The following is a 26,959-nucleotide window of genomic DNA, read 5'->3' as shown; positions in this document are numbered from 1 at the left end:
TTCTTCTGAGCACAAGCCCAAAACTAACACTGTGAGCAGAAAAGCCCCCACATTCATGGGGGCCACCAAAGTGCTGTCCCTACCCCAGCCCCCTTTACTCCCGCAGCCCAACCACTGGTGAGCAGCACAACTGCAATTTCCTCCCAATTAATTACATGCTGCAGGCTGTAGGTGATGACTCTCAACCCCATTTGATGCCAAATCACCTTAGTTTCTTGTTTTTCTTTTGTTTTGGCCATGTTTGATGAAGCTAATAGGGCCCAGGTGTTTTCAGGCTGCTCAGCACCTCGAATGCCTATTTACACCATCACCAGACTCTCTTCTTTTTAAACAGTGGAGATGAAAACTTATTTTTTTTTACTCATGCATAATAAATTCAACGCTTCTTTTTAGGATGCATGCAAAAAAGTAATAATACAAAGAAATAAAAACAGTGCATCGCTATAAAGTCTTGCTGCGCTTAACACCACCGACAAACTAAACCCAGTGAAAAAAACCGTCGCGCTGCCAGATTTTTGGGGATTTAAAAAAGAAAAAAAAAAATAATTTCGTCTTGAAGTCCTCCCGCGAGCCCGCCCGCCCGCCAGGGGGCGCCGTGGGGAGGCGCTCCTCGGCGCGGGTTACCGGAAGTGGCGGCGGAAGTGGCGGCGGAAGTGGCGGCCGGTGCGCTGAGGGGCTTTGCCGCGGGCGCCGGCTGCCAGCCCCGGGATGGCGGCAGGGGGGATGTGGCCGGGTGTGCTTCGTTGTGCCGAGTACGGGCAGGGCGCGGCTCGGTGCCCTGCGGCAGCGTGAGCTCCGGTGCCTGTAGAGCGACCTTGGTGAGGAGCCCGGTTGCCTGGGCCCCGCCGCCCGGTGAAGGAGCCCGGTCGGTTGAGCCCCGCTGCCCAGTACAGTTACGCTTTGATAAACCCCGGTGTCCGCCAACTGAGGCCGCGGTGGCTCCCCCCGCCCATCCCCGCCATGGCGGGCCGGGGGCCCTCAGGCATCCGTCGGGCGCTGGTGGTGCTGGTAGCCACGCTGGGCTGGCTGCTGGCCCTCCAGTTGCTGCTGGACTTGCGGGCGCTGGGGCTGCTCTGCGGGATGCTGGCGGCACTGGGAGGTTGGCTGGGCCCCCGGGCCCTCAGCCCCCCCGGCCGCCGGTTGCGGCTGGAACGTTTTGTCACCTCCCTGCGGCCCCAGCCCCACTGCCCGGCGGACAAAAGGCGGCTGGAGAGGGAGATCGCTGGCACCGTCCGCAAAGTGGTGCGGGATTTCGTCGCCTCCTGGTACCGCACCGTCAGCAGCGAGCCGGCCTTTGAGGCTGAGGTGGAGAAAGCCATGATGGGGCTGGCCGCCGAGCTGAGGCGGCGGATGGGGCGAGTGGATCGCCAAGCTCTAGCCCACCGCCTCCTCCTCCTCTGCGGGCACCACTTGCAGAGCTACCTGCGGGCCCGTGAGGCCCTGAAGGCTGATCCCGAGGGCTTGTGGCGGGAGTACAGCCGGCTGGCGGGGTCGCATCCTGCCCTCCGCAGCCCAGCGGCTGAGGTGGGCTACGCCCGGGCTGCTGTGGAGACGTTGCTGCGGGCGCTGGTGCCCTGGCCCCACCTGGAGACACGGACGGGGCGTTTTGTGGTGGTGGAGCTGGTCGCCTGCAACGTGCTGCTGCCGGCCGTCAGGAAGATGGCCGATCCTGACTGGATCAACTTGCTCCTCGTCGGGGCTTTCTCCAAGAAGCCTCGGGGTGAGGAGCCCCACCCTGCGCCCCCAGTGCCCGATTGCTTGCCCTTTGCAGTGCAGCTGGATGCTGCCCCTGCCGGGCTGCCCCCCTCCCCGAGGGCCACAGAGGTGCCCAGGCAAGAGGCAGGGGCTGCAGGCGAGGAGGGAGAGGAGCTGGTGAGCGGGCTGTGCCACACAGAGGAGCCCTTCCTTCGCCCACAAGCCCTGGGCTCCCTTTTCCCTTGCGAGAGTATGGAGCTGGAGTCCCCCGCGCCTGATGCAGGCCAGGACACGGACCTGCTGGCACCATCACCCGCCAGGGAGTTCCTTGATGAACCCCTCCAGGACACCTCCAGTGTGCTGGAGGGACCGGCCGCTTCGGAGGATGGCATGGGGGAGCTGGAGGAGGGCACTGCCACCAGCTCGGATGCTGGCCTGCTTCCCACCTCTGCTTTGCTGCTGAACTCCTGCCCTGACATCCAGATCGACCCGGCTGTTGAGAAGGAAGAGGAGAACCCAGCTGCCTCCAAGAAATCCTCCTCGCAGAGGCCTTCCAGCTTGGGGAAAGATCTGGGGGCAGCAGAGGGCCCACCACAAAGCCCCCTAGACCCCGGGCAGACTCTGCCCCTGCTCTCATCCTCCCCAACAGCTTCCATCAGCACCTTCAGCTTCGAGCCCCTCAGCAGCCCCGACGGGCCGGTCGTCATCCAAAACCTGCGGATAACTGGGACCATCACCGCCCGAGAGCACAGTGGGACTGGCTTCCACCCCTACACCCTGTACACCGTCAAGGTAAAGGCTCCCCTGGCTGTCACCCCTTTTCTGAGATCCCTGCCCTGGCAGGGGAGCACGTGTGACGTTTGGAGACGAGGACTTGCTCTGCGTGTGGCTCAACGGCAAATTTTGTCTGGTAGTGGGGGAGTATTGGCCATGATGGCTTTTCCAGTGGCTGTTTGGGTGTGGGATAGAGGTTCCCACTCATGGCCAAGGGTTGCATGGGGCTGGTTGAGTCTTTTATATCCTGTTTTCACCATTCCCTTCATCATGAGGGGTGTGAGTGCTGTGCGGCCCCTGGGAAGGGTCAATCTGAGGAATTACTGGGTGGGATGCCTGTGGGGCCAGCAGGGACCGCAGCACATCAGGATTGTTTTGGGGTAAGAATTATTGACTGTTGCCTTCCTCCTCAGTATGAGACAGCCCTGGAGGGCGAGAGTGCGGGCAGCCTTCAGCAAATGGCTTACCACACCGTGAACCGCCGGTACCGGGAGTTCCTCAACCTCCAGACCAGACTGGAGGAGAAACCAGAGCTCCGCAAGTTCCTGAAAAGTCAGTGCCTGCATTAGCTTCCTGAGAAAATCCTCATCCCTTTCACTCCAGTCCATGCTCCCCTGCTCTGAGGGTATCCTGTCCTGCCTGTGCAGCTCTGGGCACTGAGCTGCGATGCCCACATCCTCTGTTGTTCTGTGCAGAGCTGGCTGGAGGAAAGACTGATTTCTTTTGGCAGCAAATGCCGGTGTTTCAAAACATCCTTGTTCCCATTTAGATCAGAACACTTGCTTCTGTAGTTTTGCACCTTAACAATGAATAGAAACACCGGTATTTGCAAGCATCTTGTTTGCATATGAGAAAGTAGAGTAATATCTGTTGAACATAAGCTTTTTTTAAAAAGAAAATAGTGTTCCTTCTAATGCTACTTATGTATAAAGCCGCATTAAATTTAGCATGTCGCTACATAATCACTTGGTTCTGACAGATATGAGAATTTGGCTGGAAAACTGCTTTGTTGAGAATTTCTGGGCTCTTTGAGTGATCCGGAGTCCTTGTGCTAAACTGGTGTTCTTGCTTCTTTTAAATTGAAAGTCACGGATGATATGAAGTCCAGCAGAATGCAAGTTCTGTATGGATTTAAGGTCTGATTCACCTACTCTGGTTTGAGGGACGTATTATCTTGGGCTGATGCCAGGCAGCATGCAGTGCATGAGAGCATTAAGATTTTAATACAACTGTTGCAGTTTTCTCGAGCTTGCTAATGGCTTTGTTTCCTTTGTAGACATCAAAGGCCCAAAGAAACTGTTCCCTGATCTCCCATTTGGAAATATGGACAGCGATAAAGTGGAAGCCAGAAAAAGTCTGCTAGAATCTTTCTTGAAGGTGAGGTGCTTGTGTGCCCCTGTGAGCTTGAAAGCGGCGCTCGGGACAGCTCTGTACCGACATCAGATCTGTTCCATCTGTACTTTACAGGATTGAGTTGGGAAGTTGACTCAAAAAAGACCTAAAGCTACATCTTTCCTTGCAGCAACTGTGTGCGGTCCCCGAGGTTGCAAACAGCGAGGAGGTGCAGGAGTTCCTCGCCTTGAACACCGATGCCAGGATCGCGTTTGTCAAGAAGCCCTTCGTTGTCTCCAGGATTGACAAGGTAGACAAGTGGGAAACGGGTTATCTGCGCTGCTTACAACTGCACCTAGACATGCCTCGTGGGCTTCAATGTCTACATATATGGCTGCTGCAGTAGTAGCCAAAATAACTCGAATGTGCCCTGTGTGCCTGGGCTCGGCTTGCTCAGAAAGCTGTAAAGCTAGGAAGAGTCAGAGTCCATCTGAAAGAGCCTAGGGGTTATCATGAAAAATAGAGCACAAGTCTGAAAATGTAATTGATATTCAAGGAACGGGCATATATTCAATAATTGATGGCACTGCTGGCTTTTGCAGATCGTTGTCAATGCCATTGTGGACACTTTGAAGACGGCATTCCCCAGGTCAGAGCCCCAGAGCCCCACGGAGGATCTTAGCGAGTCTGAAGTGGATGGGAAATCTCAGACAGATGGGAAGAAGGCTAACAAGTAAGGGCTCCTTCAGCTTCCCCTGTGCTTTATGCACAGCATGGTTTCATACATAAACCGACTCCATTCTGGGAAACACTGACTTGGTGGTTTACCTGTTGTGGATGATACACTGCTGGCGTACTGTAGCTGAACTGCTTCCTCTTTCACATCCTGAGCAAGGGGATTTGAGTTCCTCTTTGGATAAAGGGTTTTCCAAGAATGCTCAGGTTTTCACAGAAGGTGGGTGTCCTCCTGAGGGAGCTGTGAGGCCGTGGCACTTGCTGGCAAGGATGTTGATGCTCCTGGAGAATTGCTTTTTACCCTTAAACGTGCACATGACATACATATGTTGTGCAAAATAAAGCTGTAAGTTGTCTGCTTGCCTTTCCCATGTGTTTCACACAGTGGCATGCTGCCTTGCCCAGCAAACTCTTGGATATTTATTTAGGAGTAGTGTTGAAGGTCATTGCATGTATGTTGCTCACCAAGTGTTTATTTAGTGTTGCTGGCAGTGACGAGCCTCATTGTGCTCATCAGTGATTCTTCCCTTACAGAATAAAGGGAAGGTTTCTGCGTGAGTATGGTGCTTTTTTTTTTTCCAGAAAATAGATGTTCTGCTAGAAAAAGCTGCTTTGGACAAAAAGACAAACCAAAAAAGTACATGTTGTGAAGCGTCTTAGCTGAAAAGGACATTCCTTAATGATAAAAGGGCTATTTGACCATTTGTTCCACAATCCCAAACACCCTTTCACACCCTTCTTTCTGTGTGCGACTGTTTATAATAGGATTTCCCAATCCTGCTGAGTGTGTTTCATCTCAGAGGCTTTTCTGACCACTTCCCTGAGTATGCTGCAATGCTCGCACCTTGCTGAACAGAAATGCCTATATGTGCACATAAGCTTATATGTGACACACCTGCCGAAGAGAAAGTGTATGTGGTGAATGTTGGAAAGCCTTGGCAAGGCCCACGTGTAGTTGAGGAAAAGCATTTTAATGCTTTTGTTGCACGGTTTTGCTGCCACTTCTTAGTTGTCCTGGGGGCAGATGCTTTTTTGAACCAGTTTAGGTCTAATCAGGCTCCTTGGCTTGGACATGACACTGGACAAAGATAGCTGGTCCAGGTTCTTGGCTGGGGCTGGGAAACTCCTCACTTGCAGCTTGTGGAGAAAACCCTGACTGTGGCATGTCTCTCTTCTTCAGGTCCAGGCTGAGATTCTCATCCAGTAAAATTGCTCCAGTGCTGAGTGTGAGTGAAGTGCACGACAGGATCGTGTACTCGATCAGGGAGGGCAGCACTGTAAGTTCAGATCCCTCTCATAATCTTTTCATGATCCTAATCATTGCCCTGTTCGGATGCTGGCTTGGAATAATCCATGTGCACAAGGGTTGTGGCTGCTGCAGCCTTGTTCCTGCATGCCAGGCCTTTGCAGAAAAGCAATAAGCAGCCCTAGCTGTGCTGTTAACTACAGCAAGGTGAAAACCAGGTGGTGGGAGGCTGTCTGGGCAGTGGAGATGTCATATATATGTTGAGCTCTGGCTGTGTGCAGCTCATTGCTGTGGTACTAATACCCCGGTGTGTTTGTAGGTCTCTGGCACCCTGTCACTGGCAGCGATGGAGTCCTTTATCCAGAAGCAGGAGAAGCTGCTGGAGGCCGTCCCCAGCAAGGCTTCCGAAGGCAACGGAGGCAGAGAAGCTAAAGAAGACTCCCTGCAGGAGGATATCAACAGGCCGGGCACATCAGAGCAGGGGGCACATCCAGACAGGGACTCTGGTGAGCTCAGCTATCTCCTTTGGTCCTGCGACAGCGCCAACATCTGCAAGCTCAGCTTGCAGGGTCTTCACTACAAGGACCTGGTCTCCTGCCTGTTGCACCTTGATTAAAGGGAAAGCAAACTGCATTTTTCCAGTCCTGTTAGGTGGTCGCTCTGGTCTTTATTGCTAGTGGACGCAAATTGGGTCTTGGCTCAGTTGTGTCACTGTAGATCTTCACTTTAGTGTACTCAGTACAGTTACTGCAGAAATAAGTTTCTTAAGGACACGCTGCTTAAACTGCCAATGTTATAAAATCAAGCTCTTAGAAACTGAAAAATGGCCAAATGATGTTTTCTTTGTAGTCTCAAGTCAGCCTTGATATGTCCACGCACCTTTTGAGATTCAATTAAGTTCGGATAGGTTTGGTGAGAATATGTAATCCCAATTCAAAGTATGATGTTCCTTTTGTGATGGTAGATCCCTCCTCTGAAGCACAGGGGTGCTACAGCCTCTCAGAGCGGTTACAAGATTATCCTGAACACGAGCAAAAATATGTTCTCTAATCTTTTTCTTGGAATAGCTGAGCTGTATCAGCTGGAACTTTCCAAAAGTTTCACTCCAGTGGTTCAAGTTTGGCAAGCTCTGACTGAAAGCATGTGCTTGTGATAGGAAGAGTCTGGTATTCTGAAACGTAGCCTGTGCTACCAGCTTTGCCTATAATCTTTGAACATACGCCCGCGGTTGTTTTGGGGCTGCTGGGGAGCAGGACTGCAATTGGAGGCCAGTGTTTTGCACAGAGCACAAAAAGATACAGGCAGGCCAAGTTAGCTGAACTCTTAAGGAAATTTAACGTAAATGATGTCAAATGCCTGCAGGTCTGTGATGCTTCAGAGCTGAGACAGGGCAGACTGGTCTGGCAGGGTAAGGGGAATGAATGTCTGGGGAGTGGCTGGCTAAAAAGTGTCTGTATCTGCTCACTGGGTGACTTCTCGGAAGAGGTTGGCCAGCAGCTCTCTGAGGAAGGGGACTTGGATGCTACAGGAATAAACAGAGCTTGCTGACGATGCTCTTTGTATGGGGTTATGGTAAAGCTAAACAGCCTGCTCCAGTTTTTGCACAGGGAAGTCAAGTCTCAAAGGGCAAAGCAAACGAGGAGGAACTTATGCATGGCTGAGAGCAAGAGGCGCCAAATGCATTCACGGCCCGTCTTTTCCAAGTGAAATGGCCTGGAGTTAATTAGTCCAGCTCATATGTAGCAGGGAGAAGAAGGGGAGGGAAGGAAAGATGCTGGAGTCCAGAATCCCTCTCCCCTTTATCTCCCGCAGTAAATTGTGTGTGAACAGTCTTGTTGGCTCTCTGTGGGCAGAGTGGCTGAAAGCTCAGGCGTCAGGGAATGGCAGAGTAGGAGAAGCTGCTGTACAGGAGCTCACTCTGCCAGCAGAGCTGACGCAGTAGCCTCAGGTCGGGGCGCTGGCCTAGGAATGGTTGTGTTAGTCAGGTTTGTGGTACATCAGTAAGCTTGTTCTGCTTAACACCTGTGATGCTTTGCAGCCAAGCAGCGTAAAAATAATTCTCTAGCAAGTAGAATGTGTTAACATTGAAGGGCTTGATGTCCTTCTGAGGATCAGAAAGAGGTTTTGCTGTCCCAGGCCTGTGTCACCAGGGGTATGAAGGCACGTGTGGGGTTTTTTGTCTGAACTGATGCATCTGGTTTATCCAGATGTGGCTCTTCCATCTTCCTGCTGAGACTTGAACCTGCCACACGATGGCAGCCTGCAGACACGGACCAGAGTCTTGCGCCCAGAAAACTGCGCGTTGGAAGAGGGGAAAGCGTTGGTGAAGACATGGAAAATACTCCTGAGCAATCTACTTTTCTCCTGGCTACAGTCGCTGCCTTCTTTCTTACCTGTTTTGGGCACGCTGCCATCCCTGTGCACGGACTGGGATTTAATAACACCTCAGTTTAACTGAGCAGAAACTGGGTGCTCGGAGCAACCACGTTCTGGTCTGGTGCATCCCTTGGTAGGGAAGTTGGGGCTGCTTGGATGAGAGTGGAAATAAAAGAGAGTGATCAGGGCAGGAGCCTGGGACAGCGGGCTCTCCAGGCTGGCTGTGCTGCAGCAGCTCATCTGCATGTGGCACAAGGTGCTGGGCTGGGGAGAAGAGCGTCGAGCAGGCTGTTGGGGAAAAGAGTGAGTTTCGGGTGATGCTTTCCACCAGCTTTGCTTAAGTGCAGAGTTGGCTTCTTCATCTGACCCTCCTCTTCCTCCTGGCAGACTCTGAGACAGCTTTGGCTGACCTGGCCCTGGATGTGCTTCGTCTGCTGCTGATGGATCACTGGAGCTGGCTGTGCACGGAAAACATGCAGAAGGTCTTCCACCTGCTCTTCGGGACCCTCATTCAAAGGTAAGGCCTCAGCGACCAACCTCACAGCTCTGCGAGGTGGCACTGCCTTTGGAGTTACAGTCTAAAACGGAGCTCTTGCCTGAATGTAGATAAATGCTTTCTGTCACATCAGACAACAAGGTTCTGTAAAGATGTCGCCTGGTTGTAGAGTAAACATTTCAGAGGTTTGCACTAGGAGCTGTTTGCCCTGTGAGCAGTAACATAACTCTAGCAGGCAGCCTCCCATCCTTTAATGACAGGGGAAAGGAAGGGTCCAGCCCTGAGAATGGGAGGCTTCTTGCCTCGTGAAAGGGGAAGCTCAGTGGCTCTCCAGGGAGAGACTGGCCTCTGCTGGCCTCCTGGTCTCTCACTGCCCAGGGTTCTCGGCTTGTTTTTTCTGCAAAAGGAGAATAAACAGGCACAGGCAACAGCGACTTGTCAAGTAACAGCTCAGAGTACATCCTCTCAGGGCCTTTGCTCTCGCTGATGCACGCCTCTGTGATCTGCAGTGGGCCAGCAGCGCCCATGCCTTGGGCAGTGACCCCCAGATGTATTAGGGACAGATTTCCTTTCCAGCTGGTACGTACTTGCCAAGCTTTTCTGGGGCCAGTGCCTCTGGGTGGTAAGGCACTAGGCCAAGACACACAAACAGACAGCATTTCTGTTTTCTTGTGTAGGCTGGTGATTACCACTAGCTGAAGATATGGTTCTTTGGAGTAAAAGGAAAGCATTCCCGGAAGGACTTTGGCTATGGGGAGTCTCAGAGTGGTGCTTTTCCCACTCCTGCCCCCTTTCTTCTCTCTCAGGCATTCAAAGCTGGTGTCAGAATGTGCAGAGTAGCACATTATAACCGAGCTGGTAATTTAAGCTGCCCCCAGCAGAGGTTGCCGAAGCGCTTTGAGGTCAGGGGCTGCTGGCCATCACTCCCGAGTCTGTTTCCTTGGGTGGGAGGAGGTGGGTGTTGCTCCCATTTCTCCAAAATGGACTCTGGTCTTCTGGGGAATGAGCTGGAACCCAATCCTTGTGTGTAAGCACAGAAGTATGAGAGCTTGAATAGGCACGTCATCACCTCCTAATAAGCTGTGTCCCGGTCATCCAGGGAGCCTTCAGCACCGACATGTGGCATTGGTATTTTCCACTAGAGAAGCTGTCATACACACAGCACATGCCTGGCTCTGGGAGGTGGAGGAGCTCCACAGATTGTGCTGGTGGAGCAGCGTGAGGGTGAATGCGTTTGTAGCTGCTTCATTTTGACAGGTCTGGGTGACTCCACGTGTGCTGCAGGCAAACCTTGGGCTGGAGGTGATGTTGGGAAGACCCGTGGTTCCTTGGTGTCGTGATCAGGACAGGGTGCAAATACGACCATTTGAACTAACCCCGTGCCCCTGGGGCTGTATGTGTCCATGCTGAAATCCACGCTGGCTCTGCTCTTGTTCTGGGACAGTCAGGAGTCCGCAGGTCTGGTGTGAAGGGGACAGTTGCAGTGTGAACTGACCCGTTGCCAGGAGGATGGGGTTGCTCATGGGTTGCTGCAGGGAACATCTTCCTCTCCTGTTTCTGCTGCTGTAGTCGCCACCCCAACCCAGAAGGCTGGGCCTAGGACAGCGCTTTGGCCTCCTGAAAGGAAGGGGTGTTAGGGTGGAGGTTTTCCTGTCTTTCATCAAGGGTGGAAGGTTTTTAGTGATCCTGGAAGCCCATGTGGAGGGCTGGGGCTCAGCGGGACACTGCCCCGAGAGCTGTCAGTGTCTGCCTGTTGTGAAAGCTGTGATCTGGTAGGAGAGAAGAGTTCAGACAATGTCCGAGACAGACATTTGAGATGAGGCATGTAATGGAGGAGAGTTGGGACGGGAGGTGCTCCATGCTGGCTTGCCACTGCACTTTGTCCCTGATCCACTCAGAAGGGTGGCCGAGACTTGTACTCATGGCTGGCCCAGGTGGCCACTCCTGTCCTGAGAAACCTCTAGTTCAGACCTGCTGCCAGCTGCCTGTCCAGGGACACAGCGTGGATTTGGTGACATTTCTCTTCCATTTAAGTATTTGCAACTTGATCGCTGCTTGGCCAGCCCTGGCACAGCCCTGGCACTGGCATTCTGGCTGGCACTGTGTCTGGGTACCCTTTACAGGTGGAAAAAAATACCAGAAGCTGTTCTGGGAGCATGTGCTATTCAAGGCATCACTGCTCCTGCCTCTGAGAACAGGTGGACAAACACGGGGCAGCAGATGGGTGCACACATCCTGTCTCTAACTGTTGCTGGTCACAAAGTATGAGCAGGCTTCATCCTTTCAGATGAGGTCCTTCTCTGTTCCTGTCAGTGGCTGGGTTAGGTGGTGGGTGGTGGAAAAGGAGGTGTCCTGGCAGTGTTTTGGGTGTTAGGAGCGGGTTTGCTGCTGGGTACTCTTCTGCCAGCTTGTGTTTGGGGAGTAGCGTGCTGCTCCTGCAGCCTTCTCACAGCCGCCTTTGTGGGCGTTGCTACCACTCTGCACCGAGAGCGCCTCATCCCAGAGCAGAAGAATCAACAGAAAAACACCAAGAAGAAGGTCCGGCTTCTCCAGAGAGCCAATCCCCCCTCTCCTACGGGGACTTTTTCCCTTGGGCTTGCGGTGCCCACAGCATCCCCCTGCGGTGACATCAAGTGATTGCTGTGACCACGCTGTTGCTGATTCCGGGACCTCCCTACCTTGTTCTCTGCACGGAGCATCCCACCACACTCCTCTTTCCCCTCTTCTCCGCAGCTGAAATAGCTGGAGCCAGGCACTATCCATCTCCCCTGACTGTCAATTTAACGGCAGCCGGGGAGAGGAAGGCTGTATGACCGAAAAAGGTATTGTTAAGTAAAAAGGAGGCCGCGTGTGCAAGCCCGCATCCGTGCGGCGCTCGTCCCGTTATGTAACAGGGAGTGATCCTTTTTCGGAGCTGAAAGAAGAGGCTGACGGAGGGGAGGCGGAGGGGCCAGGAGGCTCGCTGGGAGCAGGAATGACCCCGGGGCCGAGGAGCGTTTCCAGCAGCCTCTCCACAAACTGGGTCCGTGCCTGTAAACAAACCCGCTGCCCCGCTCCGGCTCCGCACCCCTCCTCTGTCTGGCTCTGCTTCCCTCCCCCCGGGTTGGAAACGCAGATCTCCCTTTCCTGGGGAGGCTGCAACAGGGACCTTGTTTGCAGTGGGGAGTAGATGGGGCTATTCTGGGCTCTGGGGGGTGTTTGGTGGAAGAGCTAAGAAGCATTTGAAGAATCTCTGTGCTTTTTAGAGCCTTGTGAGTCAAAGAGGTGTTAAAAATACCCGGCGAGCACACGGCCTGCCCTCGGTCTGTCCCCGATGGCACGCTGGTCACTAGGTCAGGGGCCTGCCAGAGACAGGACGGGCCGGGGTGACAGCCACCAGGTACCCACTCGCTGTGCCCTTCGGCTACTGCTGGGCTTCTCCCAGGACCACATCTGGAGGACATCTCCCAGGACCCCCTTCTGGAGGGGGGAGCCCCAGCTGAGTGCCAGGATCCCGGGGATGGACCTGGGTGTATTTTAGGTGCGGATCCAGGTCTGTGTGCTTTTCCCAGCTCCTTCCCACGCATTGCAACAGAAAGCCATGGCAATGGCAAAAAAGCACCAAGCAGAGGGAGGGTATCTCGGCGCACCCCGGCTGTCTGCACCCTGTAACCTGAGTGGGGCTGGGGCTCAGAGTCCGTGCCGGAGCTCGGAAGCGCCTGTGTGTATATAAGGGAGCGTGTGGAACTACGCAGGCAGCTTTGATGGTGTCACATTCCGCTGAGCATGAGTTAAAATAAATGCAAATCATCCCTGCCTTACCCGGCAGCTCAGCACCGCTTGACTTGCTGTTTGCTTTGGGTCACTCTGGTGCCCGTGCAGGCTTTGTCCCCTGTCTCATCGTTCCTCAGCAAAGCGGATGGGTTTGGAGAGGTGATGTTCCAGTCTGCGTGAGATGTAGAGTGAGAGCCAGGGATGCTTTGAGACCGATTACAGATGACCATCAGGCTTTTATGAGAGCAATTTCTTGCAAGCTCTTCTAGCTCTGGTTCTCTTTGTGAATCTGGTCGGCTTTGGCTTGTTTTCCTTGCGGGGTTTGCTTTCTTGAGCTGGTCCTCCCAAAGTTTCAGTCACTTGAACTAGCATGGGAAAGGAAATTCTGTCTGAGCTCTGATCTACCCTGGTGCTGAGTCGGGCTGCAGTCTTGCGGGGAGCCTGGCTCTTAGGTGCTGTGGTGAGGGACACTGAGCCCTGGGGTGGGATCGGAGGAGAGAAGGAGCTATCGGACAGAACACGGGACAGGTTTTGATTATGTACATTAAAATAGGGCTTGGTGGTCTTGTGGAGACTGTAGCAGCAAGGGCCTTGTCTTTCATTTGAAGCGCTCGATCTTGCCAATTTTTGCTGGGGGTGAAGATCTGGGCAAGACCACAGAGGCCTGATAGTCTTCATCTTATCAGCAGTAGGTCTGGAGCATCTGAATTCTTTTTGCAGCCTGGATTTTGGCAGGGGGTTCAGTCTGTCAGGGTTTGGATAAACAGGTTGGCTAAGCCCGGTCTAAAGAGCAAACTCTTCAACACGGGCAGCCCTGCTTGGTGATCTGGGCAAGGTATGGCTACGGCATGTGTCCTCCCTGTCCCTGCTTCATTGTGTGTGTGGAGGGGTGACGTTTCAGCAGTGTGGCTGGTTTCATTAGCCCTCCCCCCCGGGGGCTCGCTCAGCTTCCAGCCCTGCCCAAAAGAGAACTTCTTGGACCAAAATCCATGGCCTGTGATTGACAAAGGTCATGGGCTGCCAACTGAATGGGGCAGCAAAGGGTCCTTGCAGCCACACCTGGGGTCCCCTCGGCAAGCTGGACATCTGCATCCGGCCAAAGGGGGCTGCAGCTCGCTCCCGTGGCACATCCTCCTTCGGCAGGGAGGCAGCACGGAGCCCAAGCATCGCCCCGGGTGGGTTCAGGTGGGCTGTTGCTGGAGGTTATCCCCGTGCACAACCCCAGGCTGCCCTCGCCTTCTTGCTGTCCTCTTGGCCTCAGGGCTCTGTGCCGGAGCCTGTCGATGTCAGCCCAGGTGTGACGGGCACTTGCGCAACTGCTGGTGTGAGTTGAGGAGCTCGTAGCTTCAGGGAGTTGCGTGCTGGGTGGGTTTTTGTCTGGTTTTTCTCTTTCTTCCTTGATCTCAGTGCCAACAGAACTGGCAAAAACAAAGACCCTTGGCAGCCTCCTTGATCCTCTTGACTTGAAAGTACCACCGGCGTGTAGTGTTGCCTGACCCTCTTAAATGTCCCTGAGTAAACCGGCCCACTCGGGCAGCCAAGCACCTGCAGCCCCGGGCGTGCTGGGAACACGCTGCCCATGGACAAGCAATTCTGCCCAGCCCTGGCTGTCTGGAGCCCCACAGGGGCCATGTCCAACAGCTGAGACAGAGCCAGACCTCATCTCGGTGCCGGGTTGCACCAGGGGTCAGCACAAAGCGGGGGCTGTACACGTGTCACCCGGTGGAGGGGGTATCCTGGGGTGGGCTGTGGCTGTGCGTGGGCAGGGATTCGCTCCTTCCCAGTGTCATCCCTGAAAAAGACATTAAAGCTGAGGGTTGACTCGTGCTCTTCGGGCATCAGGAGAAGCTGGGAAGGTTTATGCTAAAGCTGTTCCCAGCACGGCTGCTCCCACTTTCCTTCGGCTTCATAGTTGGCTGGTAGCTTACCATTCCGGGCTTGGGCAGCACCTCTGGGTTACGCTGGCAGAAATGAGCTGCCAAAACAGCAATATTAGTGTGGCTGGGGCAACTAAATCCACTCGCTGTTGGTACCTGGGGGAGTTGATTTGGTCACGTTTAACAAGGAGCTTTGCGACCGCATGTTGTCGAGGGGCTGTGCTGGCAGGCCCAGATACGTGTCCTGTCCCTCCCGTGGCGGTGCAAGCGTGCACCCCAGCCTAAAAGCCAGCAACGGAGTTTGTATATAGGGGAACCAACCTTATGGCATCTTCCTCCTCGTCGCTGGGTTTGGCTATTTGCATTGTAGCTGCAAGGAGCAGGAGAAGTCGCAGGCCTGTGGTATGTCAGCAAAAGCGATCTTCAGGACTGTGTGTGTATGTAAAGTAAATAAAAATCAACTTGGAAATGGGCCTCGATTCAGTTGTCTCCAAGCACCTGGAAATTTTGGATCTGGCTTTGAATCTCTGTCCCAAACAAAATTTTTTTTCTTCTTCTAGAAGCAGCATTCTTCCAAAACCAGCCACTAGAATGAAGTAAGCACTCTGTGCTTTGATAACAATTGCAACATTATTTTAACTGCATCTCTCTTTTTCCTTTTGATTCCGTTTCAGCAATTAGATACGTGCCAACTTTTTTCCTAGTTTAAAAGAAAAAAAAAAAGCACCACAACAACTTCCTATTTCAAATAGAAGAGACAAAGAAGAAAAGGATTGCGAGGAAATAATGTCTCCTTGTTGGTTTTAGTTTTCCCTGGCTTGTGAGGGGTTAATGGTGTTTTTATGTATTTTGATTCTGAAGCGGGCTAATGAAGCAATCTGCTCTGAGCAGGACCTGGCTGAGACAGCCTGGCCTCTCCCTGGGGCACCACTGAGAGCTTAATTGGCTCAATAAATACTTGATGAAGATGTTATCGAAAGCCGGGATGCTTTGTTAAAAATCAAGGGGGTTTGGGGACAGTTTTGTGTTTTTTGTTTTTTGTTTTTTTTTTAATCACGTCGCTTTCTCCCCTTTTCCTGAGCCCCACGGCGTCACAGGGAGAGCTAACTTGCGAAAAGCCAAAACCAGAGCAGCTCAGTTAATTCACTGGGGAGAGAAGACGTTGGGGTTGGAGCCCCGTGTGTTTACACCATTTCTTTTTGCAGCAGGTGTGTGTTGGAGGGAGCAGCACGTAAAGCAGCACAGAGCCGTGCCCCAGATCCCAACACTGAGGTGTGGTTTCATGCCTGTGGGCAGTAGGGGATAATCTGGCTTTCCTCCTCTCTCCCCAACAATAAAATGTCCTGCATACCCGCTTCTCACCCGGCTTCTACCAGCTCCACCTCCCTCTGCCTGCCTGAAGCAGGGAGAAAAATCCCACTGGTATGGGCAAGCCTAATCGAGGCACGTCGGGTGTCAGTGCTACCGGTGTGAACTCCCTGCAGCTTGATTTATTTCTTGCTTCCTTTGGTGCAGCTGGGAGGTGGGAGGCTGGCAAGACAACCCTGTTAGAGGAGAAGGCACTCGCCTGCCGGGCCGCTGCCTCACTGGGCAAACACTTCATTACCCTGTGCTCGGGCAGGGGTGCAGGACGTATTGTTCATAGCATATACAATTGTAAACTTTTTATAGGGCAGCAGGAGAGGAACATTTCCAGTAAGGCGAGAAGGCTAGTTTACTTTTTCCCTGTGTGTCTTTGGCCAGAAGTTTAAAAGGACTCAGGATGCTTCATATTCTTTGATTTATGGAGGGGTTGGGTTGGCGTTTTTTTTTTTCTTTTTTTTTTTTTCTTTTTTTTTTTTTTTTTTTCTCTCCTTTTCTTTCCTGTTTCCTTCCTCTACGAAGGGTTTACCGATGGCCTGGACAAGTGTGGGTTTGCTTTGAAGGTGTTTGAGCTGAGCGAGCCAGCAGTCGGCTGTGCGGAGAAGGTGGATGTGGGCTCAAGTAGCAGGTGCTAAAAGCCGAGCCCGGGGGCGAAAGCTCTCCATTTGTGTTTTTCCATTCTTCTAACTGTACCCTCTGCAGCTGTTTCTTTGGTTTTACAAGCTTTGCTCAGAAATGTTTTACAGTCAAAGCACTGAAATGTTGCTCTTGCTGAGCCCTTGAGTTAAGGATATTCTTGTGGTTTGAGGCACAATTTGGGGAAGAATGTGGGGGACGAGTACTGCGAAGGGAGGGATGGTCCGGTGATTTAAGTACCAGCCATTCTTGATTTCATAAGAGTCAGATGCTTGAATGCCTTGTACGTTTCCAGATGTTGCCTTTTCCTTAAATCTTTTGCGCTACCTTGGTCTCACAGGCCTTTTTTGAGCTTCTGGTTAGCCATGCCGTATTAACTGACCTCAGGGAAATGGAGGCCTTGTTCTGGGGTGGAAGGTAGTAGACGTTGAGGTGGACTTGCTACTGTTATGCACAGCTCATGTATATTTATAGAGCTACTTGTATTTATGCAGCTAGAGCAGACTAGTGGAGGCTTTCTCATCTTTGTCTTCTTTCTAATGTGGCCTCCAGTTTGTGTTTGTCTCAATCCTTAAAATCTCCAGTTTGGGGTAATCACAATTGCTATTGCTTCAGATTTTAATTACAATCAGCCTGTTTAACTTGACCATCCCTCAGCTCCCTGAACGTAGCTGTTCTTATCTTAACCTTGACGGGAGAGAAGAGCAGAGGTTCACCGGCTTCTAGGAACTGTTAGTAACTTTGGAGAGTACCCTGTCTTTTTGTCCATTCCTGGTCCATCTTTATTTTCCAGACTAAGCCAATCCAGCCTGTCCAACCTTCACTTGCTGAGTTGAGCTTTCTCTATCTGCTGGTGAACCCCCGGGGTGGTCCTCTTAAGTGAGTGCATCAGGCAGGTAAAACCAAGTCCATACACTGTGTTTTGCCTCTTGCTGACTCTTAGTCAGTCCTTACCGTAGGCTGCTCCGTTTTAGCAGCCCTTGTTGCTTCTAGGTGCCAGAGGAGGGCCAAGGTATGTACCCTCCAGGCCTTGTTTCTCATTCCCAGGGCATTTCTGTCGTTCTTGTCTTAATGGGCCCCTTCAGCTGACCTTGGAGTTCCAGCTTAAGCCATGGCATTAAATCAGCTCTTTTTTAGCAGCCATTTCATTCCTCCATCAGCAGCTATTTCAAACAGAGGGCCCTTACAGCATAGGCAAGTTATGCACCTCCAGACTAACATCCAGGACTTCGTAGCCTTTGCAGTCTGTCTCTTTGCATTGGGCATTATCAAAGCATTTGAACGTCTGAGCCCAGGAGGTCACTTTCTATCTATTTCTGGTCTCAGCTGAAGTGTAAGGAGATGGTTTGGTGATGGGGTTTGTTTTTTTTTCTTTCTTATTAAGGCTATTTCTTCCTGAAATAGCAGAATGGAAATAGTAACTCATGAGCCATCCAAAAAAAAAAAAAAATAAAAAAAGATAGGTCTATTTGTGTTTCTTGCTGGTTTTATTTCTACCTGGGAGCAGGCACGCGTGTGCTTTCAGTGTGGCACAGGGTTCTCAAATGCTTAGTCCTTGAATAGTACAAAACCAATCATCTGTGATCTGCTGGTGAAGGTCAGCTTTGGACCAGCACATGTTTGGAGTTCCTGTGTGAGAAGGGCGAGCTGTTATTCCTGATCCTGATGCAGCAAGTCTGCCTGACGGAAAGGTCAATTTGCCATAGAAATCTGGGTTTTACTCAGGTAGGATTCTTCAGTAAAACTTGGTGTGACCCTCCCGGAGTTGCAACTATAGTTGTGAGCGCTGAGGAGTTACTTTTGCTCCTCACCATTTAATAACTGTTGCTCGTGTGTTGTGTAATTGCAGCGTGCATCCTCCAGAGTGGGTGTTGACGGTGAGTTTAATGGGTGCAGGCTGAGAGTAGGGAGGAAAACTCTTCGTGGCAGGTTACTGTGTTTTGATATTTTCTTTCCAAGTGTCCGAGAACATCAGTTGCACTCCCAGGGAGGATGCTGAGCCAGATGGTCCGGTCTTGACAGCTCCTCTTTTCCCCGTGCTTTCGGGATGGGTCCACACACTGATAAACTGGCAAAAGGGAGCCCAGAACGCAGCAACTTTAGTCTTCCTACCATTTGCACCCCGCTTTGGTTTCCCTTTCTTCTTTCTTGTCCCCTTTGCTGGCGAGTCTCTTTTTTTTTTTTTTTTTTTTTTATGTCTCCTTTATGGTTTTGGGTGCCTCTTCCCCCTTTCCTAGCAGTGAGTATCCTGCCACCTGAGCACCGTGCGACGGGGCAGGCTGTCATCTTCTCAGGAGCTCGCATGGAGCTGTGGCCCACGTCGGCTCAGGTGGGGCAAAACCAGCGGAGCCGTTTGCAGATCCTGCCCTTTGCTTCCCACAGTGGCAGGCAGTGAGCTGCCACACTAAGTCAAAAAAAAAAAAAAAAAAATCCATCAATGGCGTTTCGCAACTGTGGGAACTAAGGCCTGTAAGCACTTGCATAATCACAGTGCACATGTGATCAGATTTATAGGTGTTACTTTTAGGCCTTGTTGCCTGGTTTTGGTGGATTTATAGAAATAAATGAGCTAGAAATGGTACATTGTTTGTACAGGGCCTTCCAGCATTCGTCAATTCTCAGTTTGCTCTTGAGCTGTCTGGAAACATGTGCCGTATCCTCTAAGTTCAGCTTTCACTCTGCTCACTATTTGCTTGATTTTATTTATTTATTTATTTTGCTATTTTAGGAACATTCCTAAGAAAAAAGAAAGCTTGTTCTTTGCTTTCTACAAGCTTTTAAAGGATGGTAAGTGACTGTTGCTGAGATGAATTTCAAGTTCAGTCTGATCTCCCTAGACGCAGGGTTTTATTGTTTGCAGCTCTGTCCCCATGTCTCTGAACTTCTGTTGCTTGTCAAATATTTTCTCAATTAGGAAAGCAGGTTGTATAAGAAAACATGTTAATGAAAAACCATGTTAATGAAGGCTCTTGCCCCTAGAGGAGCCACAGTTTAACACTTTAATTTGGTTGGGGATGGCTGGAGGGTTTAACATGATCCAGGTTGTTAAACTCTACTGATGGCTGGAGATAAAAACCCTTTTAAGCAATTGTATTTCAAATATAGCCTTTTCCCAGGCAAGACTGTGCTGTGACATTTTGTCCTCTAAGACAGGAGGAAGCTATGCTTCGGATCTCTGGCGCTATCTTGTAGCAACATCAGTACTTGGGGTCCCTGGTGAGCCTGAGTGCAAAGGCCGTGCCCCCCCATTCCCAGTGCCATTACTGGGATCACCAGGAACATTTTCCATCCTCCAGTAAGACCTTGCTTTGAGACATAACAGGCCTCACTGCTGTCCCAAGGCTTGTTTTCAGGGTTTTTTTTTTTTTTAATGGTCTTTGCTTTTGCAGCTGACGTTTCCTAGGTGTGCATCCTTCAAGACCTGCAGCTAGGCACCTCACCTCGTGCTGAAGAAGGGAGCATCACGTTGCAGCCCTGCTCCTGACGATGGCTACCTGCCGTTCCTTTGCCCCTGGTTACCTTTAGGTGTTGCTATTCTCGACTCGCCGCTCGTGTTGTCCCGGTTGCGTGGGGGAAAGACGCCCTTGGCCCGAATGCCTCGCCTGGGAAGAATGCAGACAGTCTGGCAGAGCGCAGGTTAAATAAAGTTTGCCTTGGCAGGGCCCATGCTCTTGGATGTACTATGAGCTGCCGGGGCGTAGTGGTGACGGAATTGCAAGCACGAACACCAGCTGCCAAGAGGAACGGGTCTCCTGGCCCTGCTTGCAAACTCCTCTCCTCTGGGACTCTTGAAGCATTGGTGAAATCACAAGCCTTCTCCCTACCCAGCCCCCGTGCCGACGCTCCCCCCTTTGCTCCGGAGCCTCCCGCCGACGAGGACAGCAGCAGCAGGGCCATCGCCACCGGTGCTGCACCACCCACTCCTGATCTCCCTAAATTGTTGGGGACCCTCCCGTTGGCCTCTGTGGCGTCAGGGGTTCATCCGCTGGCCTCTCCTGGCTCTGGGGAGGGGGGGAGTGGAAGATTTTAAGCAGTGGCGAGTTCTGACTGACAGCTGGTGGCTTTTGCTATTACACGGGGAAGTGATTTCACGCCTGGGAGAGAGGGTCTGCATGATTGATTTAGAAACTCTCCCTGGCCAGCACGTGGGTGGTGTGGACACATCTCCCCCCATGCAGGCTGCAAACGCCTCTGAGCCCTTACGTGGAGCAGCATTCCTGCGGCCTCGGGATTTGCAGGTTGTTACCGTATAAAGGGCACGGTCTTGGCCCAGCAGGAGGGCTGACCAGCAGTTTTGTTTGGCAGGTACCTCACTTTCCTTTTAATAGAGGTTTTGGATGGGAGCAGCGATGATTTCATTGCCTGCCACCGGTGGACAGAGCAGGGCTGGACAGCAGGGAAGCAGGGGGATATTCTTGCCATGCCATTACTGGAGCGTGTGTTTTGGTCTCCAGGCAAGACACCCTTGACTCTTCAGGTAGCAGAGGGACCAATGCGGGCAGTGCTGGTTGCCAGACCACGCTCGTGTCCTTCCAGTCAGTCGCAGGGGTTGTTTTAGAGTTAAAACACAAATTTTGGTGGTTCTCCCAGCTCCTTCTTCTGTCTCTCATCTGCTTGTGCGTGGACATAACTTAGGAAGTTAAGGCCAGTCATATCCCTGCGCTGTGCTCCCTTTAGGGACCGGTTACTCATTTGGTTTCCTGCGGGCAGCAGGGTAGTGGAGCTTTTCATGGCTTTTGCTTTTCCACTGTGACTTCACATTAGTGTTCCTGTCTATAAGATGAGGAAGGTTTACATACTTCTAGTGCACAGGGAAACTCAGCTAATTAATACTTGTGAAAATGTTTAACGTATAGACTTGGAAACTGCATGTTAACTTACCCAGCAAGCTAATGTTTTCTCACCAGGGCCTCTGGTCGTCGGAAAGCTCATGATTTGGTACCGAGCTTGACTTTTCCTGATCTTTCTTTCTCTTTCCCTGTGCCCACAGGTGGCTGGAAGTCCAGGTGGTCAACCTGACCTGCACCCAGCGTTGGGTCCAGTACCTCCAGTTGCTACAGGAATCCATCTGGCCTGGAGGAGTTTTACCAGCAGTGCCTAAACCAGCCAGGACAGAGGAACAGAAGAAAGCAGCAGCAGAGCAGGCCCTGCAGAGCCTGATGGGGATCTTACCTAGTAAGTGTGCCTCAGAGATGTGCCAGCTGCCCTTGAGAAAGGAGCCGTGGAGGGGGGAGGCTGGGGAACCCTGCAGTGCGTTGGCATCTCTGGCAACGTGGTTCAACCCAGAGATGGGAGTCTGCTCGTGCCAAGGCACCGAGAAAGGTTTCTGACCTTTGAGGGTTTGAATGGTTTCCTGCAAGCAAAACCCACAGCTTCCTGGTTCTAGAGAGTTTGCCTAGGCTGCCGGGGAGCAGCAGAGCACGGAGGGGAAGGACCCACGTCTCGGTGATTCCCAGGTGCAGAGTGGCCACGCGCTCTGTGCTTAGTGCTGGTGGTGCGGTTCCCGCAGAGCCACCTCGGACGAGGTTGGGCTCAGGACAGGCAGCGCCACGCTGTGCTCCCACCCGCTGCCGAAGGGTAGCGTGGCTGAGAAGAGGGCTGAGGCAAAGCCTTTGGCTTCTCGCTCTAAAGAGTGGCTTTTCCACTGGCCTGCAATCATGAGCCCAGCTGCACTGGATTTCCCTCTCTTCAAGTTTGACACGGGGACCTTTGGCATTAAAGCAGCTGCTGCCTAATCCATGTGAGTGCAGCCTGAACTTTTAACTCCTTGCTGCATCATCAGGGGCCTTTGCTATCCTTTGGGGATGAGAAAGCACTACCAGTATATGCCCTTCCACCCTGGAACGCTTGTCTAGCATTCAGTGCTGTCCCTGGCTGTTTTCTGGTCACAGTAATGTTGGGCATGAGATGCTTCAGGCTCAGAGCACCGTCACAACCTTTGATTTAGCACCCACCAGCAGAAGACCGACCCTGGTTTTACTACCATGGAAATGTGCAGTCCCTAAAGCTTTGTCTCTGACGTTGGCAGATGTGATCCAAGAAATCCTTGGAACCAGTAAATGTCGGATGAGCTGGAACCTGGTTTTGGAGTCCCTGGGCCAGCCTGTGATAAACAGGTATGTGGATTTATAGTCTCTTTACCCCGATAGCCTTTGCAATGGGGCCTGTAAGCTACGCTCGGGGCTTCGCCGTGAGATTCACGCTGCCAGCTTCTTGGCACAGAACATAACTGGTTAATTATCCTGGACTTTATACTATCAAAGGGCATCTGGCTTGCTTATTATGAAGGTGCACGTCTAGGACCTCGGTCTGGTTGGAGGTTATTGAGCACATCTTGTTAATTATGTTGGGCCTGCTTAGTTTGTGGATGTCAGGGGACTGTCAGTGGAAATAAGACAAATCCTGGTTTAGTCTGTTGTTTTTAGAGGAGCTTAGGGAGCTGCCTATATGTGTAGATAGTGGTTTTCTGTATACCCATCACTGCGCGTTTGGAAAGCAGTGTTTTTGTGATTAACTGCAGAGAAATGCATATGCCACCTCAGGCCAGGAGATGCATTTGTGTTTTCTGTGCTGCTCAGTGGCTTCAAGCACCCGCTGGTTCATAAGGGTGGAAAAAAACCCTGAACCATCCCTTAAAACATTTCTTCTAGGGTATGAGATCTTTTGGTTTTCCCCTGATGGCAGTCAGAATACTTCTTCCTTGCGTGAGCCTTGGCTTCTGCATGTCTGGAGCTGATTTCCCAGCTTCGCTGTGCCCTGACCAGCCTAAGCTTTGTCTTCGCTCTGTTTCAGGCACCTGGTTTTCTGCCTCTTGGACGTTCTGCTGGAGTTCTTGATGCTGAAGGGCTCCAGCGATGAGCTCGAGACCGCAGCTGTCGCGCCATCTGCGTCTAGTGGCCTGGACAAAGCAGGCATTTCAGCACATTAACCAGGGCTGGTGTAGCCAGCAGTGGAGGAGAGAAGCAGCCACAGGCATGGGATGATTTGATTTTCAGTGTTTACTGAACATGTCTGAGAGCTTCTTGTAAAGAATTTTTCCAGCCAGTGCTAAATGAGGCTGCTTCCAGGCTTCTCTGTTTTGGCTGGGTGATGGATTAAACCCAGTGTCAGGGGCTGAAGATGCTTTTCCACTGTGTAGCATCTGTTCCACTGCTGACCTGATGGAGAGCCTGGAATGAAGATGCCAGACCTCTGCTGAGCTGGACAGCGTGAGAAGGATATGCAGGCTGCCCACAAACCCTGTTGTCTCGCCCCACATTTCTGACCATCTCTAACAACTAAAGGCAGACAGCACAGAAGATTTGCTTTTGTGGCCTCAGGCTCTGACACTGGCACGCAGAGACTTGATGTGATGATATCTCTTCGATAGATGTTTCTCCAGGACAGGTGAAGGGAGGACCAAACGCTCTCCCTGCTCTCTAAGCAGCCTGCCCCTTGCTTACACAGCACCATCCGTTTTACCAGAAGGAAGACGGGGAGAGAATGGAGCATGGAGATGTGGTGATAGCCCTGAAGTCAGTCAGGGACCCATCCCCACCGCCCACACAACTGGGAGGTCGAAAGCAGTGCAGAAATCAAAGCTGCTGTCCTGCCTTAGGGACAGAGATAAGCTGCCTCCCGCTGCAAATGCTCTGATTTGGTTTTTTTCTGGCATCTTTTGGTGCAAGTAGACTGTGATCGTGGAAAAGAGAATTGACCCCGGGCTAAAGAGGAATGGTAGCTTAGCTGGACTTTAGGATTACCGTGTATTTTGCCTGCTGAGTCGTGTTTTAGTCCCAGACACTGTCACCTGGAAGGCGCAGGTGGAAAGGACGTGTGACACCCAGCGAGTAAGTCAGCTCCCACACGGAAGTGCTTGTCACAGCAAGCTCTGGAGGAGGAGCGAGCACCTCGGAGCCCAGGAGGGATCCCAGCCACATGTCATGGACAGCCAGCAGGTTAGACCACAGCAACGGGCTTGAGAACACCACCTTCGCTCTCGTGGGGATTGCTACGTCGCCATGCTTGGGTTTACTATTGCGACAGCTGTGTGCAAAGGGCTCTAGAAAGCTTGTCGGGTCCCAGTGTCCAGTGCCACCCGGCACAGAACGGCATATCCATTTGGCAGCTGCTTTTCCAGGTCATCCAAGACAGGTGTGGTTTTGCAAGCTTGTGCTGCCCAGCTGTCAGGCTTGTGACCGGGCAAATGGACACGGAGAATAAGGACACAGAGAATATGCACCAACAGACCAGTTTGGTGACCTGTATCGGTGTAATTCCTGGGAGAAATATGAACTGACCAGCGCTGGACTTTGCTGATCAAGGGGGTACTGGCATTGTCTGTAGATTAAGGTGCTTCAAAGAGAAGACCTCGGAAGAGGGAAGCGTGGAGGATCACAGCTAGTGTCCGTGTGACAGTACCAAGTGGTGCATTTCACACAGCGCGCTGTTTCTTGGAGCTGGATCCTCTGTGGCATGTTTGGGGAGAAGGCTGTGCAACTCCAGCATGCCTACTGCTGAGAGCAGAGGCTCTGCTTTTTCCAGAGGGAGCTGCTTAATAACGGACACGCAGCTGCTTGTGTGCTTCTTCCTGCTTCTGTTGTCTGTGTGCATGTATTGCATGTGTGAAAATACAGGGGAGGATTAGCTTGCTGCTAGCAGGTGTATTCTTAGGGAGCTCTAAGGACATCCCAAGACTAGGCAGAATCCATTGTAATGAAGCAAAGCAGTTTTGCATCGCTTACCAGAGCCATTTCTCAGCAGTGACACTTCTGAGGTGGCAGACTTGGCACCTGCTTGGAAAAGGAGGCGGTGGGTGTGTTAAGTAGCTTAAGAGTAGATTAGGCAAAGTGTTGGAGAATGCTCCATATGGGATGATCCCAAATGGCCAAGGAGCAGGTTGGGATGCAGGCTCCTGTTTCCCTTCTTTTTCCTACTACTTCCATTTACTACATCACCTGTCTTGAGGAGCAGGAGCAGGAGCGATCAGCCAGCGTTGATGTAACGTAGCCCTGTTGTTCTTGGTGGCTTCCCAGATGCTCTTGGTGTGCTTCCTTGCTTTCATTTGATGGGTTTGGAGCTCCAAGGTTGTGCTCTGTCATTGATTAGGGATATCATTAAGAGGCTGTTTGCTGAAAAGGCTCATTCAGAGATGGACTGTAAAACAGGCGCGGCCAGCTCCACATGAGAGCAAAGGTCTAGCACAGCCCTTACAGACACTGGATGTGATGTTGGAAGGACAAGCTTAGATTTCTCCTTTGCCAGGAAGCCCTAACATCCTTAACCCTGACCTCTGACGTTCTGCAAATGACTCAGTATTCAATCCTCCTGATGGAAAGAATTTGCGATTTCTGCTGGTAGGCTCTGAGGAGGACAGCTTGAGAGCCGGCACTTCGCTGGGATGGCACAGCAGTGATTTGGGGTCGTACCAGACAACTGCGTGGTCTCTGCACCTTTCACTCGGGGGGCCTCGAAGCCTGCACTTCGCTGACTTGCCAACATGGCAAAGTAGCAACATCTCCTCTGAGTTTACGTGGGAGGAGCCGGGGCAGGGAGAGATGAAGTAGGTTTACTTGCACACACTCTAAAGTCAGCGGCTGACTTGGGAGCAGACCCCAGGAGTTCGGATTGCAAGATCTTTGTTTTAATCTCCAGAACCCCTTTTCTTTCCTTAAAGCAAGGAAAACAGAAACCAGGGTTGCCAGAGCCCTTTCTCATGCTCTTACTGGCTAGGCTTCAAACTCCCATTCCCCTTCATAGATCTTAGTTCATTCTCACAGCTGAGGTGAAGCTGCCCAGGAACAGCATAGGAACAAGTAGCCCCTCACTGTATCTCGTTGTTAAGGCATACAAAATCCAATAAAAAGCTCAGCTTTCTTCTAATGCCAGTTCTTTGCCTCACTCTAATTTTTCAGATTAAATTGAGCATGACAGCGGCAAAGGCAAACTTCTGCATTCAGGTGGGCTGAGAGTTTATTTCCATTGGACTAAGACTAGAAATACCACTTTGGTAAAACAAACAAGGCCAACAGAAAAACTTTAACTCACTCTGTGTGTGATACTCCCATCAAGCTCCCTTTTCCCTGCAGGAATTTGTGCAGAAGGCTTTAGCCACCTCTTGCTAAAGGGAGGGTGGTGACGGCAGTGAGATTTGATCTCAGAAAAAAAAGTTGCAGGCTTTTGTCGTATTAGCTATAGGGCAAACGGTGCAGGGTTCAGGTGGGTGCTCAGCTCTCGAGATCCTACTGGACACCTGCAATCTGCTTCCAGCCCATTGCTTGCTGACTGTGTGGCATTGAGGAAAGCAATTAGTTTCCCCCAGTGCTGGCTCGTTAGACTGCAAGCTCCCTGGAAGCAGGGACCACTTGTGTGTGTGTACAACACAGAGCGTGGTGGTACAGAACTTCAAGGCCACCCCCATAAGCTAAATAGCAGTTGTGTTGAACCAGAGCTTGGGTTTTTTGATGGTGTTTATGGGGAAAAAAAAAAAAAGAGTGCCACCTTGCACTGACTCCCCGTTGTATTTGCTGTATTCAAACCCTTGTATCAGCTGCTTGTGGATGCAGCCATTCATGTCGGTGTAGAAAAGCACTGTCCTGAGAACCTGTTTTGTTGTTCAAAGGGGAGCAAAACGGTGCTCCCAAGCACTTGTGACTTACGTTCTGACTCGGTGTACAATAACACTCTGTTTCAAACTTG

General features: G+C 51.6%; 1 protein-coding gene across 1 annotated transcript; it reads left to right on the top strand.

Annotated features, from left to right (window-relative positions):
* The first annotated feature begins 639 nt into the window (after positions 1-639).
* On the top strand, positions 640-26,959 carry SNX19 (sorting nexin 19). The gene is made up of 11 exons (XM_042800591.1): positions 640-2,487; positions 2,883-3,021; positions 3,746-3,846; positions 3,992-4,111; positions 4,404-4,534; positions 5,717-5,813; positions 6,102-6,288; positions 8,546-8,675; positions 21,273-21,457; positions 22,311-22,398; positions 23,075-26,959. Exons 1-11 carry the CDS (start codon positions 961-963, stop codon positions 23,208-23,210), a joined length of 2,841 nt encoding a protein of 946 aa, XP_042656525.1. The 5' UTR covers positions 640-960; the 3' UTR covers positions 23,211-26,959.

The sequence above is a fragment of the Tyto alba genome, unplaced genomic scaffold, assembly GCF_018691265.1.
Source record: "Tyto alba isolate M040663 unplaced genomic scaffold, T.alba_DEE_v4.0 Super-Scaffold_32, whole genome shotgun sequence".
NCBI lineage: Eukaryota > Metazoa > Chordata > Aves > Strigiformes > Tytonidae > Tyto > Tyto alba.
The sequence above is the reverse complement of the archived record's forward strand: the minus strand, read 5'-3'. Positions and strand labels throughout refer to the sequence as shown.

What these genes read in the sequence shown, in the direction of transcription:
- SNX19 (XM_042800591.1), top strand. Translation starts at nt 961, where the DNA reads ATGGCGGGCCGGGGGCCCTCAGGCATCCGTCGGGCGCTGGTGGTGCTG. An exon ending in TGCTAGAATCTTTCTTGAAG is followed by an intron (nt 3,847 to 3,991) that starts GTGAGGTGCTTG and finishes CTTTCCTTGCAG; the next exon opens with CAACTGTGTGCGGTCCCCGA. An exon ending in TTCGGGACCCTCATTCAAAG is followed by an intron (nt 8,676 to 21,272) that starts GTAAGGCCTCAG and finishes CTGTGCCCACAG; the next exon opens with GTGGCTGGAAGTCCAGGTGG.